Raw genomic sequence first — 16,083 nt, 5'->3', positions numbered from 1 at the left:
AAATAAAATATTGTAAAAATGTGTGATGTTTTCCCCAAACATCTCAGTAAGGGTTTAATCCATGTCATATAGCTGTTTCCATTTCAGTAGGTAAAGTGCATCTTATCGCAACACATTTTGCGCAAGAAGTTTGACTGACTTGATATATTTGTCAGAGTATATTCCCTGTCATATTACAGTTTTTGCTTGATTTTGTTTTTTAAAAACCCAGATAAAATTGATAATAAAAAAAAATATATAATGTTGCCTATTGAAATTTTCTCATCACCTAAATTAGAAACATTGATATATTGCCTTGTCGTGGCTAATTTTTGCACCTGGAGAGCAAAGATTCCTGATCAATATTTAATGATTGTAAGGAAAAGGCTTGATAAATTTAATGTCAGAGTAAGACCACAAGTCTCCATTTTGCATCTGTTGATTAATTTTGCAGTTGTTTAAAACAACAGGAGGTGCAATGTAAATACCCTGTTGATGTAATTGTAACCAGAATTGTGTTTGGTGCCATTCTGAAGTCTTTCTTTCTTTCTATCTTTCCAGTTCTGGACCTGCCTTTGTGTCAAGACACACAGGACTCTGACGACAAGTCAGCTTCTTACTCCTTGCATCCGGTCCCTGCCCTTTGCAGCCCCAAAACTCGCAGACTGGAAGTTAGTGTTATTCCACGACCGCGCCCGTCTCCGATCCGCCCCCGCATCGACCCCTGGAGCTTTATATCAGCCGGTGGCGTAAGGTCAGTCACTGGCCGTAGTCCTCACCGCTCAGAAAGCAACCTGCTGAGTTACCAGCCTTCCCCCACCAACCCCTTTACCAATTGTGACCCCTTCCCCTCACCAGATTGCGACCCTTTCACACTGAAGGCTTATCCTTCCAGTGCCTTTGACTCACCGTCACCTTTTGACCCATTCTCCGCACCTTTTCCCACTTCCCGCTCCGCCCCCTGCTCTGCCAACGGCTCCCCAACACTCCCCACTTTCCGCATAGCACCCCTTAACCCAGCGGACTCGCCTCTCATTGACCTTGGCTGGGCAACCTGCAGCAAGCCCATGGAAGGCACCAAAGAGAGGGTCCACCCACGCAAGATACTGGGACTCAAGCCATTTAAGTCCCCAACCCAACTCAGAGATGACTGCTTCTGATTCTAGCAGCTGTTGGATTAAAATAACTGGAGTTTTTGATGCCGGAATGCAGGCTATTTGAACTTTTTTCCCTGGAATTGGAGTTGTTTAAAGAAATGCTCAGCTCTCAGGAGAATTTTCCTCATGGGAGTACCAATCCTTTCAGGTCCCACCACGACAATAACCTGCTGCCTTGGAAGCTGAACAAAGATGGCGTTTTCAATCATGGGATAGTTGGTGCTCTATCTGTTTGAAGAAGTAGAATACAGATCAAAAGTTCCATCTCCCATTACTATCAGACTGCCTGTACCACCTGCTTTCATCTCCCTTTCTACCTTTCAAGCGTCATGACATTGCAGAGGGGGATGAGGAGTCTTGCACAGCTTAATTTGCCTCTACCTCTGTGCAGAATGAAAGCATTCAGGACAAATTGGAGTGCATTACTGAGTGAAGTGTTCTCAATATATATTTCTATAAAGTTTATTGAACAGTTAATCTGGTCCATATAGAAGAAGTAAATAACTTGGTTTAAATTTGCAAATCAGCATTCAAACGCCATGTAAGAAAATGTTCTGTACGTCTGCGTTGTGTATATTTCTGATTTTATTTTTCATAAACTGCCCCTGCCTGTTGCATTATGGGAGAACACACTCAGTGATTTTCTAGGCTGTTCATGAAGACAAAACCATGACCCAGGCATTGCAGTTGGAACCAGATAGCATTCCAGTCACATTCCCCAGGAAATGCCAGGGATTGGACAGAATCATTGGGCTGGCAGGCAACTTGGCTCAGGAAACAAGAAGCATTCTCTTTGTATGCCAAAGAAATTCCCCTTGACTGTGCAAAAGCTAGGATGAAAGCTGTATCTAGTTTTTTTGTTTTTTTACCCCCATATAATGCTAGAAAATAGCTGTGGGGGGTCCTACGCAGAGGAAATTGGCCAATGAGATACAAACATTAATGCTTATGACTTAGATTATTTCGTTTTTTAGATGTTACCCACAATTTGTCAATTTAGCATCAACACGCTGATGCTAATTGCCTCATCCAAAATATCTATCCTCTTGGGTCTTGAAACAAGTATCTTAGATTTTACAATCCAATCTTGTTTTTGTCCAAACGAGCTTTCAAATGTATTGCGATGGTAAGCTATTTATCCCACATTCCGTAGCATAGCTTATACTGTGAAATGTATCCATTAGGTTTGTTTTACCCAATCAAGAAAAATGCCCGCAAAAACTTGAAAAAGAAAACCTTCAGTAAATCTATCTTATGCTACAAAGTGTCAAAGCAACTATAATACCTCTCTTGACAACATTTAGTTACATCGAGAGCAAATATTTTAAGCTGGATGCTTGTATCGTGCTAATGCTAGGATTGCTAAAAAAAATTTAATGGTGAAATGGACTTGATTTAATAAATTATTCTATCCAACTTTCAGTGTCCATAAATCGGGTGGCAGTGGTTGTGATAACCAGAAAAGGGTAGCATTTTGGATCATGAGATAGTTGGCTCTACTGTTTTTTGAAGAAGCAGATTACATCGCAAAGTTGTGACAATTCTGCTAATGATAGCATCGCTACAAACCTTTCTTTTTAACCTTTTGACGTGAACATATTTGGTTATACGTTTTATATCCATGCCTGGAGAATAGCCTTCAAATTTAAGATGGTTCGACAAGCATTTGAGGCTTTATCTAACTGATTTGGGACAGCTCTAACGATGCTAACAAATTTGTGAGCAAAGCTATGCTAACTACTTTATACATTCACAAAATTGACATCACAACCACATGCTGCATTGTGGGATCGCACAATAAAAAGCAATTTAAAGAGCTGGAAAGTGCAGCAGTTAAAAGTAACTTGTTAACAATGACTATTGATAGTTTCTGTAAAGGATGAACTTGTAGCACTTTAGTATGCAGCCTGTAACCAAAAGGGGCCAATTGTTACTTCAAAGCATGCAGATGTTAGCTGATAACCAAGAACTTAACATCTTGCTTTATTAGACAGCCTGTAACTGACCGATCCCCTTTGGAATGGGTGGGGAAAGTGACAGAGCCTATTTGTGTGCTACTAGATTTAGTGAAGAACATGTCTACCTAAGAATTCTGATAGATCTTGAATGTACATCGGAAACCAACCTAGTAAACCGTTCTCAAGTTGGAGTTGAGTATAACATCATATCCATCGATATGATATTATCCTCATTTTACATTTTTCAGGTTCCGGTCTGTCAGTAGAGAAAGTATACAATACAAATGGTGGATCACGTATCATACATGGCATTTCAAAAAGTGCTGTTTGAGCAGTCCTTAATTGCAAAATGTAGGCCTAGCTTATTGACTTTAGGCACTTTAAATATTGAAAACGGCTTCATATTGGCCACGTTTACATGAGAGCTTTAATTCAGAATCAAAGTTAATTCTTCTTTAAACTAACCTTGTAAACCCTGAATAACAATGAAAATGGTGCTTCAAAACTACAATCAAGTAAAAGTGTGGTATTCTGTGTCGTAGCCGAAAATAAAAGGTTTGCTGTGTTTTTTCGCAATAGATGTGATATGTCACGTTCAACCCCTGTCCAACCCCCAGACCTAAAGGGGAATGGAGTAAAGCTGAATAAACCTGTTTTCCATATAAACCTCAATTCGGAATTACCATTTCCATGTGAACACAAAGCAGAAGTTTAATTTCGATTAATTTAATACGGAATAATTGATTCCGAATTAAAAAAAAAAAAACATCATGTGACCATGGCATTTCACTATATGGAAGGAATGTAAACAGGGTGCCAAGAGATGAGTTTGGTTCCCTAACCTTCGCCTGTCACTTCTGCTTATTGAATATATTCTTAGTTCAATACACATTTTGTTTAGTGTTTCTGTTAGAAGCTCTAGCTGTTATGGTTAACAAAAATGGCATTTTATTTCCTACTAAATAGAAAAAACCCAGAAACTATTTCAGAAATACCCCACAGACCATTGGCAGTATGCTTCAAAATGACTGCTATTGATCCCTCTACATGCGGAATAATCTGAAGAATGAGGTTTGTTAGAGACAGTTTTACTCTTGCTTGTAATAATAAGCATGTTTAAAGAATGTGATGCATTGTAATAAACAGTAGAGGTCAAAGATATAAGCAACTGAAATAGACTCCAGTCTCTTCCAATAACCGCAGCTTTGCTCAAATGTCACTAAGCACAATAGGATCTCAAGTCGTTCTTGGCTAAATTAATGACACCATGTCATTGGAGGACAAGAAGCAGCTTTGTTCTGACAAGAGTGCAAACCTTGTTTCCAAATAGTTGAAAGCAGTGTGATTAGGTTAATAAGCCGGCTGAAAAACGGAGAGCGCTGATAGTAATAATTAGCCTCTTGATCAGAGCAGAGAGCATTAAGAAGCTGCTCAGATATTTGGTTAATTAATTCACCCCGACGGTGCAAAAGAGTCCAGCACACAGAGAGCTTGGCATCGATATTCAATCTGCATTCTCTTATGTCAAAGTTTAAGCCCGTTTCAAATGCAGAGAGTTCAACATAATGAATGAGACATCTTTGGTTTATTTGTTGCTACTGGCTTCAGCATTGACCGGACTTTCTTCATCTTCATTGTGAAGATTTTCTGTATCCTTTTCCTCTAGGTTCTAGTTAAGATAGTGTCTTTGCCAATATTAACACTCAGTCTTTTTTCTAACCATTTAAAAAGTTATCCTAGGGGTAATTTTGTTCTTAGTCAACAGCAGTCTTCAAGCAGGCAGTATCGGACAACTTTAGAACCATTACCAGAACGTACGAGCCAGTAAATAGTAAAGGTTGTGTGTGGTAATTGTGTTTTTATCCTCTCAGCCTTTCCCACCCTTTGAGTTTGCATCACAATACGAATGTGTCATCTGCAGATTATTTATTGCATTCAACCTAGCAAATTGTCTTTCCACCATTTTCAATGACATTTGAGAAGAAGACATGCACTTGATCAATTTACTTTAAAGATTTCTAGATATTGACACAGTTGGGTTAGTAGTACTTTATCATTAGTAGTGCTTGACTGCATCGTCATATAATCTATCACCTTGACTCTGACAGTTGACTCTGACAGTTTTTTACTGTAAGAGTCAACAATTTAAGCTTGTAGTCTTAAATCAGTCTTCTCCACTACCTTAGTGAACATTTTTGAACATCTAAACCATATTTCAGGTGTTACTTCTCGTCGTCTTTCAAAATACAATTGATAACTAACGCAAGGTTGCAACACAAGACAATTTAGAATGGATTTAAAGTTGACACAAACCACAAAAAGCGATTGGCTTATTATAATGTCTTCTTGTGTACTGATAGTCATTGAGAGCCGAAAGCGTCTGGTATATAAAAGATGAGGCATGAAAGGAATGGAGATGATTAGTGTGGTAGTTGATATAGTGTCTGGCAGATTATTTTTGTCACAAGTGCTCAGTCTGTTAAGTATCCATTTCAACCTGCCACTCACTTTTTGTCTGGCTGTCGTCTCAGCTCAAGAGCCTGACTTTAATTTTCTCTCAGATGTGAAGTGGACTAGTCTTGCTTTTCTCTTTGTCACCATCTCCACATTTAGCAATCGATTGAATAACAGATTACAGGAATTATTGTTTATTTACAATTGGCCATCACTCCCAAATGTGTCCTACCACAACAATCATTCCTGGAACTAATTTCTTTTAGATGGTTTTCTCTGACAAAAATCACCTGTGTTAAAAAATAGGATGCAATACTCAATCACACGGTCACTCTCCACAGGAAATACCGTTACTGCAGTTTCTAAAGTGTGATCCGGAGCTGACAAATGTAACATTTGTGACCGAAGGGAGTAAACAGGACACATTTTGAGAAGCACTTTGCCAGCCAGGACATCCGGTTCTTAGTTTTGGTTGTCAGATTTACTCCCCATAGCTGCCATTTCTCTGCTGAAAGCTGACAGCCAACTCTCCAATAAGAACAGTTCCGATGAGTTGTTTGTGACATTGCTCTTCCAGGCATTGCTCCATCCGTCACTGCAAATCATTGTCTTGAACACAAACTGCCAGGCTGGATAGAACCAAAATTTGTCACTGGCAAGACACAAATCTGGCCAGAGACATCTTGCCTACTGTCCAGCAGGCTAGCGTTCAGCATCTTAATCGAAGTTCAGCCTAAAACCTGTACTTTCTAATTAATGAACAGTGAAATGGTCAATAATAAAGGTCTGATGCTAAAGATCTTAACTTTGAGCCATTATTCTGATGACAAGAACATATCAAATAAAAATGTTGTCCTGGTTTGTCCCTTGGCTTTGTGATACCCAGACTAGACTTTAACGTTTCTGAATACATTTAGTTGCATATTTTTTTTCCGGAGTGATCTTTTAATTGGCCATTGATTGAACTGTATTTGTAATCATGTTGTTCCTGGCGCAACCAAATTGGGTTGATTTTGACACAATGGTATAAACGGGTTACAACACATGGAGGCATCAAAGATGAGAAGACTGTCATAGAAACAACAAATTCCAGCGATTTTGATTTAAAAAAAAAAAAAAAAAAAAACACTAATTTGATTATTTTTAAACCTATTATTTGTAGACTTTTTTTAGTTCGTGTATATGAATGCATATTTGGCTTGCTAATTAGCTTAATTGTTAAAAAGAGTGATTGATAAGAATGCTAAGTTGAAGCAATAAGATGACTTGTAGCTTCCTTATTAAACTAAAGGTTATCTTTATCTTACTAAAGCCTATAGCTGTAGATTAGCTTTAAAGTTTGTATACATCAGCAAAAGAAAATCCCAGCATCTGAATGTAGGAGAGAGAAAAAAAAAACCAACGTTGTCTGTGTGTTTAATTAATCGTATTTTAACAACTCAACAGTTGACAATCAAGTCTCTCAATATAGCAGCTTTCCTGCTTTTTATTTATTTATTTTAGTTTCAACTGCTTTAGGACTACGAAGTCCAACGTTTCCCCCTTTGATTATTTTACCTCTGCAGATCGGTATCAAGTAAATTATCAAACAAACTTTGCCTTTACCTTTGCGGTCTTGGCTTGCTGATCTCTAAAAAGAGGATGTTTCTAATGCTCTTGGTTTTTCAGTCTCGTCTTAGTTGCTCGCTAGTTTTTAGTGCCAAAATGCATTATTGTTTGTTTGTTGGGACTCACATTAAGCTGAAACACCTGCCCAAGCCTTTGTTTGGACCTAATAGCCTGAGACCAAATAATTAAGTATAAATTTTAATCGCCCGTACTGGGACTGCTCATCCCAATGGGGATGTGGACAAAAGCCATTGGCTTACGCACCTGGCAGGTGTGTCAGCCAGTGCACGCTCTTTTAAACTGTGGCTATCATTCCCAATCTATTTCAGTCTGTGCATCAGAGGTTACCATCTGTTGTTTTTTCTGTTTTTTTTCCAATGAAGAGAAAAATTTAATTTTGTTAAAACTGGTTCCGATAAAATGAATTTTAAAATATGATAAATTATTCTATCTTTCTTATCAGGCCTTGTGCAATATACTCATCTCCTCCCTTCCACTCTTTACATTCATGAGGCTTCATGTTTGAAATTATCGCCCCATCAGAAATGTTGACACTCAATTTCTCGGTGATCCTTCTTGTTCTGTTGGTAGTTGATCCTGCTCTTGTTTTAAATGTATTTAAAGAAGCAAAAGTCAGCTTAGTTGCTTGTTAAGTAGAAAACTTGTGGGGGTTTTTTCATGGGGGGGTGTTTTTCTAATGCTGCACATACCTTACTTTGGCTATAGCTGTGGCTTAAAGGTCCTCTGTCATTTGTCCATAATCTGAAAAGTCATAACTCTTAATAATAAGCCACAACTCTTTGACCTTTGTGTAGCTAGTTTTCTTAATATGAGAATACGCAGCTGGGATTAAAAACGGTGGACTTATGAAACAAAACCTGTGCAACATTCTTGCTGGAAACCAAACTAATGAGCTAAAATGCTGGCGAGCCTGAAAAATCAAAAATCAATACCCGAAGATTTCCATTTTAATAGCCCCTGCGTTGAAAATAGTTTGCAGCTGAGCTAAATGCTACAGATATGATTCTCTATTTAAAATTTTCTTTGACATTTATTTACCAATGTTGTAGAACAAATAAAAATGGTCAATAACCTGAAAATATGCGTTTGAATTGGAATCCAGTCAGCATTTGCAAACATATAAATGAAATGGTAAAAGGCTACTTTAAGGATTAGCTTCTTGCTAAAGGATAAGTCCTTGTTGGTTGTTGCGCTTGGTCGATTTCTGCCTCAAAATTCCTAAAACCTGAAAGCGTTGTAGAAACACTGAAAAGTGGCTCTTACACTCCTTTTTCTATAATCTTCTAACAAGTTTCATGAAAATCGAGGGGGCACAGCTGCTGACACTGAACCTTATTAAGCACTTTCTAATTCAGACAAATTCAAGGGAAACTTTTCTGCCCGAGGCTTGAGGCTCTTTAACTGTAGGGGGTCTTTTTCAGGTGCTAGTGCTAAGCTTAAATGGTTGAACGTTCAACAATCCACTAGGGCATATTGAAACGGTTTGGTTTGTACAAATCCTCGTGTCTCATTGGTCAAATCTCTTCCTCTCTCAGTATCAAAGTACTGTAAAAGAAAAAGAAAAAAGTCTCTTTGCTTCTCTCAGCCTCCTGCCAGCTTGCTGCGGACATTCATAAGATTTCTATTGGGGTGGGAAGGTGGGGAAATGATATTTATAGCCATCTTTTTACACACTGGATTCAAAGCTTTTACGTTACCAAGATGGCCAAGGACACAGTCCACATTAGGATGATGCATCGGTTTGCTTCATATGAAAATATTTTTTGAGGTTTTCACTGGAGTATTTAAAATTTATATATGGGTGCCACTCCTGAGGCAAAGTACCTTGACATTCCTCCTCCTCTGATTCAAACCAACCAACGTGGAAACAATTCTTTTGAGTTAGAGCTACAGCAGAGAAGTGTCATTTAGCTCATTCAATCTCAATTGAAGCTTAATGTCCATTTGGGGCACCCATACAGATTTATTTTATGTGCATAAAACTGCTAGATGGAAATGAGGTGCGTGTTTAAGTAGCAGACAAACAAACACCTCTTATTTGTCTTTGTATCTATTTCTATTGATTTTTTTCTTTTGTCTTTTATTGCATTTCAAGGCAATGTCATTCCAACGATTACAATCATCTGCCTATGAAAAAAACAACAAAAAAGAAAAACAAACCCTTGTTGCATTTCTGTAAAATCTTGCACTGGGCTGGGCCTAATTATCTGTTTTTACTGTGTGTGGAAAGGATTATTTCTATATACATATGTGACAATGTTTTTATTTCTCTTTACTTATTACAATGGGTTTTAACCTGTGGAAGAAAAAAGAAAAAAAAAAAACAAAGAAAAATGTTAATAGAGAGACCAAATAAAATGTAACACTCTACGCTTGTTTGTGGTGTTTAATTTGCAGAAGAAATGGAAAGACACCAATTGGAAACAATTTGGTCTGTAGGCTACAGGTATTTTCTACTTTTTTTATTGTAATGCAGTTTGTCTCCATATATGTAGTCGATGCATGCTTTTAGAAGAAAAAGTCAAACTACAAGGCCTACTATTGGTTTCACCATTATAAACCAGTGACCATTTGTATAGGCTCTTCCTATAATAACGTAATTCACGTTCTAAAATTGAAAAGGTGAAGAAAAAAAAATTGATTCATTTCTTTTTTTCACTCTCTTATTTCGAACAATATCACATTTACACACACTCAAATCAACCGATAGTCTCGCTACATGTTACGGTGTTCATGTTATTGGGTTTGCAGTAGCAGTTTTTGCACATACACTGGTCGACAATGCACTGGCACACTTTTCCAAATACCACTCACTCCTTCCCTCTGTCCACAGCCACCACCATTATAGCTAAGCGTCACACTTGTCACCAGACTGGCTTGATTACGCAACATAATAATCACAATATGTTCTACTACAGCTGTATAAAAAAAAAAAAACTTCTTCCCCACCCTTTCTATTTCCTGCTTTGAGTCTCTCCTCCCTGCTCCTGCCCCTGCCCCTGCTCCTTCCCCTCCACCTAAGTGTAACACTGCTCTCCCTTTTTTATATCCTCCTTATAATAAAGTGTTTCTTACCCTTTCTTAGGGAGGGCTGGTGATGGTCACAAAATAAAGTAAATTATTTTATTGCAATAACAAAACATGCATTGCTGTCTCATAATGATTGCACTTCTCGTTGTGTTGACCTTTGATAGCATGTGCAGACAAGGGGAAAAAAAGAAATGATGATGTTATCCTGTGACTGAAAATGAACGCAGAGCTTCGTCTGAAGTGTTTTTTTTTTTTTTACTGTACCAGTGACTTTTCAGATTTGAATGCAAAGACAGTTTTATCTGATGGTGTACTAGCTAAAATGTTGGTTGTTATACTTAGTTACACGTCAAAGCAGAAGCATACAATCACTTGGCTGCTGATTTGCCGATCGGTGGTAATTTAAGGATTCACAAATAATGTTTTGGGATCACGTCGCACATGCCATTGTATTTTATCTGTTAAACGAGTGAGTGTCTAGCATTATGGCTCACGGTACTCTTGCGGTGTAATATTAGCGTAATCATCTTCAGCATGTAAAATGTACAATTATTAACAGTAGTAGCTCTATTAACCCTTTTTAGCATGATTGGTATGGCATCTAAACTGGAAAAGGTGATAAAAAGAAATCTATAAACCCTGTAACAGAATTTGGGAAATGTTGAGTCCCTTAACATCTCCAAGTCCTCAAAGTATTTTGATAACCAAATTTTTTTATTTAAATTCCACCAGTGTTGGGAACCTTACTTTAAAAAAGTAATTAATTATAGTTACTCACTACTTAATCTAAAAATTAACTGAGTTAGTAACTGAATTACTCTATAATAAAAGTAACTCTTTACCAAGGAAAGTAACTATTTGCGTTACTGTTAAAAAAATAAAAAAAAAAAAAAGTTGCTATAAATCAAATAATTCATTTTTTTTAGATGCGTGTGTTGTTGTGAGGCTTTTTCAAGTTGCTTACAACGGATGTGGACAAAGTCTTCACTCCTGGATATAATGAACACTTCACATACACGTTCTTGCCTTTGACCACAATTAATTTAAAGTAGTGTTTGTATCGTCACCTTAAAAATGGCAACTTTTCATCTGACTGCTTCATCCAATCTGTAGTGGTTGTGTGTGTGTGTGGCGCACGTGTATAAACACAGGCTCTGATTGGCTACCATGAAACATGACGCTGCCTTAGCCAATCATAATCACTCACCTTGTTTTTAACACACCTGCATATGAAGCCAGGGGTGCTTTCAGATAACAGTTTATTCAATCAATGCATTTAACGCACCGCATTTAACGTTCAAGTAACGTTAACGGTGTAAAAAGTAATTAGATTACCCTGTTACTGAAAAAAAAACAGCAATACCTAATTTTAAACGCTGATATTCCAAACACTGAATTCCACTTGCCCGTTTTTTAGTTCCTCTGCTAGTGCACGTACACATCATAATGTAATGCACTGCATATATATCATATATTGTAGACAGATGGTCCCATCATTCTCCAGCCAACACTTCCTTATAATATTGAATGTAATGTGATGTCATTCCCACCACAGAAGCAGAAGGGAATATTCTTTTATTGCCACATTACTGAATATTTTCACATCATTCACGGACCATAAAGGAGAATAAGGACCGTCACAGTTGAATGAAAACGATCGTTTGTGTGCGTACACGTGTGTGTGTGCGTGTGTTGTAGCTAAGGCCAGGTGCTTTACTGTTGTCAGATGACGACGGGCTGTTCTCTTCAATGTGTTGCCTCACAGGTTTTTCTGTCTCTATGTGAGACAATACAACCTGAGTTTTGTTCAGGCTACGGCTAATTTGGGCTTTAAAATAAGCAGCATCATCAAACACCAGATGTCACCAATCACAAAATGTGTGTGTGTGTTAGAAGGTTTGAATGAGAGAGATGAGGTGGTCCTGTGCATTTCACATCACACACACATATATATATATATTGTAATCAGTGCTGGATTACACAGAGAATAGAAAATCACCAGCAATAGCCAGGATGTGATGGAGAAACTCTCCACAATGGCCCTCTGTCTTCTACAAGTGTCTGCAAGGCAGTTGTTACCATGGACACTGGGAGTCTGCAAAACCGAACAGTGGAGATCTTCAGAGATAAACCTGCAGCCTGTAAAGTAAATAAATGTAATACATTTTCCTCACGTTTTTCTTCTTTCAACATTCAATAGCCGTTAAAAGGCATCGGAACACGTGTGTAACAGTCACATCTGTTTAACTCTCACTCACCCTTTTCATCCTCTCCAGCTGTGGAAGATTCAGCAATTCCTCTTCTTCAATTGACTTTAATAATGTAATCATCAATATTTCCAGCTGTGTAATATTTTTTTTAACTGTACCATGTATTTCATCTAGAATTGGTTTTCATCCACTACTGATGCAAGTGTGACCCCAAAAAAACATTTCACTGGTGTAGAAGTGATGACAAAAAGGTGGTGTGGAAAGGGTCTTCGGGACCAGTGACTTGTAAATAATATGCAGTTTATTAATACAATCAAAAGTCCTAACAGGTTACAAAAAGAAGACCTGCTGAGAGCTGCTGGCCAATTGATGCAAAACTCTGAGCTGCACACAGACTGAATTCGCATATATGGTTCAAAATAAGTCCTCCCCCTTTAACAATAAAGGGGGAGACAGCCCAGTTCAAGTTTGTGTAAAGACAGAGAAACAGTTTATCATCATGTGGAGACATAAGAAAAGAACGCAGTATCGCAGATTTGGTAAATCATGTCTTACATCTGGAACAGATAATCGGTTCCTAAATTTCTGATAACAACCAACACCGGTGTCACCGAGCTCATTGGCTCACACCCTACAACTCCCCTCAATTGTCAAAATAGGTGCTCCTCGATTTATCACTTTGTGGGTCCTTTCAGACACGATGTCTGCAGGCCTGTTTTTAAGCTTAACACCCCCAGATTCCTGTGAAATTCCTCAAAGAAGTTTATGGCCTCTGTTTAACCACTAGTTTCACATATGCATCTTTTCTGGGATCAATTCTTTATTGAAAAGGACTCTAAACCTTTAATATCACACGTTAAATGCACCGCATTTGAAGTTGTGCCAAAACAATGGCGTATGTTGATATTGTGATATTGTGGCTTGTGACGCCATAAATAAACCAGGACAAAAATGGCGTACTTGTCTGGCGGAAAAAAAAAAAAAAAAAAAAGCATAAGAAAACGCTTCTTAAAGAAACGTTTTTGCTTCAGCGGTTTTTATGTATTCTTCAATGGAGATTCCCAATCCAACAATGCAATGTGCAAAACTTTTCCGATTGTTATGGCAATTTTTATATTCATCATCATATCGTCAAATGTATGTTCATGTGTACAATTTGTCATGTTTTAATACATGATGACTCCATTACTCTTTGCACTTTTGAACAGCTGAATCATGTTAGATTAAACAGTACAGATCGTATTGTACTGAAGGCCAAAACTCAAACTCACATGCAGATATACACGAACGCACACACTATCAAGGATAGATAAGACTGGCGCCCAGTCTTCCTCATAACGTACATGTCTTCATCATCCTCACATGTTTCCACCTCTGTGCATCTGACTCCCCCCTTCTCCTTACCTCAGGGTGGAACTTTTCTGTTATCTGTATAAGAGCTTAAGCTGTGAAACTGTTAGTTAGAGCGAGTCTCGGTCTTCGGATCGCCTGGCCGGGCGGTCACTAATTTTGTCCATCTTTGTACTCTTTTTTACTTAGTTTTATAATAAACCTTTTTTATAAAATCATCAATGCCTCGCCTGGACTCCATCACTCAACCAGAGCAATAAATCATGTCTCCAAATGAGGTCAACCGCAAATTTGCCGTGACAAATTGGCGATCACGAACAAGATCCATCTTCTACTCGGGGGGGCTCCTGCCGTGGACCAGCACGGGAGAGTGGACGCACTTAAAACCCCAAGGCTGCCCCACGGTGGTCTGCCCCTCGGACAGAGACTGGACCACGAACCATCGGTTGAACCTCAAACACCAATTCGGACTATTAAGTTGAAGCTGCCTTTATACATATATATATAAATTTTCATTTACATATATATATTCGCTCTGTGTTGATAGAAAGGCAACCAGTCGAGCACTGTATTGATTTTCATCATTCTGGAGGTTCTCTCCTCCTTCAGCTGCTGTTTTTTTGACGCAGTGAATAGACTGCCATGAGAAAGGGTCAAATGGTTGAAGTTCTTTGCTTTTTAATATTATAAGTTCCCTCTATTTTTCTTCGGGCTCGGATATTTTTGTTTAGGCATCAAATACGACTGGTCATTATTTACTTTGGTTTTGTTCAGGCACCTCCATGGACAGCCTGTGAGGTCCTGACCATAGGATAGACAGGCAACCAACGTTTCCAAAACACCACGGTACCATGTACTGAGTTCACCTCTGTACCGATATCAAAAAAGATTAAAACCCCAACCCTAACCTAAACTGTAGTAAAGACTACAGGGAGTAAAACACTGATAATGGGATGAAGAATCCAATAAACAAATAATATATGCATATGCATATACAATCTTGGTATGATGTGAACTCAGATCATGCTTTCAATGAGTTTTACTTCCTTTTTTTATCTTTGTTTTTATTTTGTTTAAATGTGTGAATGGAATCAAATTTCTCCCTTTGGTTGTTTGGCTTTAATGCTTTCATTTTGGACAAGAGTCAGCTGCTATGTTTCTGTGCGTTTTTTTTTTTTTTTTGTTTTTCTTTCTCTCGGGACACACACACACACACACACACACACACACACACACACACACACACACACACACACACACACACACACACACACACACACACACACACACACACACACACACACACACACACACACACACACACACACACACACAGAGAGAGAGAGAGAGAGCTACACCCACACACAGAGAGAGGGAGAGAGAGGTAGCACCCCCATTGGCCTACAGAATAGTGCTAAGCCATTACAACAGACACTATTTTTATTTGAGATTTAGATGATTAAAGTATTTCATTTTATTTTATTTTAATATTACTGTTATCATCATTATCATTTTTTATTATTTTATTGTTAGTTTCTGTTGGCTTTGCGGTTGTCCCTGAAGAAATGACATCTTCAATGATAGCTCTTAATGAATGAAATCACCTCCAACTCTTATGCTAATGAAATGTCAACATCATACAAAGGACCAAGCTTCAGAAGGAAATCGACTATCAAAGGACTCAACTCTCCCATTCAGCAAAGCAATGCTGCAACGAAATCACCAAGTAAACTCTTCATCGTCTATGGAATGGGCCGCATGCCAATGCTGGGATTAACACATCCTGCCCCATCATCAAAGACTGAGAACCTGTGGGCGTCGGAGTTGGTTGGACACTTCCCCACCAATGAGTTGCGGGTTAAATGCCACAATTACTGCCTGAATGATGGGCAGCAACTGCAGACTGATCACACTTCTGCTGGAACATCTTCACCAAAAAAGACACTGTTTCAAAAGCCACGAGGATCCCAAGCCATAAGAAGTCCACCACAAAGTTCACTTTAGCCTTGAACTTTGGCATGGGGGGGGGGACAACTAGCAAATAGCCAACAAGCTTCTCCTTCGATAGGACTAATACTAACCCCTCTTTTTTCTGACTGTACGCTAGATTATTTTGTTTTCATTTATTCTCTCACACGCAGACAGACCAGACATACAGTCACACACACACATTCATAACTATGAGCTGAAACACAGGACCACCATAACTTGACACAGAACCCTTCTGTTAGCCACATGAGACCATGTGTGCCCATCATTTACCTTTGCTTTTATTCATTATGTTGCTCATTTATTTACACTGCTTTTGCCTTTATG

The 16,083-nt window shown here is 38.4% G+C and overlaps 1 protein-coding gene across 1 annotated transcript in view; it reads left to right on the top strand.

Annotated features, from left to right (window-relative positions):
- LOC114480303 (mitogen-activated protein kinase kinase kinase 11) overlaps window positions 1-6,683 on the top strand; it is a 79,559-nt gene extending 72,876 nt beyond the window's left edge. The window contains exon 10 of the mRNA XM_028474316.1: window positions 541-6,683. Coding sequence (XP_028330117.1) covers window positions 541-1,139 — 599 coding nt within the window. The 3' untranslated portion in view covers window positions 1,140-6,683. The remainder of the gene's footprint in view (window positions 1-540) is intronic.
- The last annotated feature ends 9,400 nt before the right edge of the window (window positions 6,684-16,083 follow it).

Source organism: Gouania willdenowi, chromosome 18 (assembly GCF_900634775.1).
Source record: "Gouania willdenowi chromosome 18, fGouWil2.1, whole genome shotgun sequence".
Classification (NCBI taxonomy): Eukaryota; Metazoa; Chordata; class Actinopteri; order Blenniiformes; family Gobiesocidae; genus Gouania; species Gouania willdenowi.
This window is presented reverse-complemented; position numbering and strand designations above follow the sequence as displayed.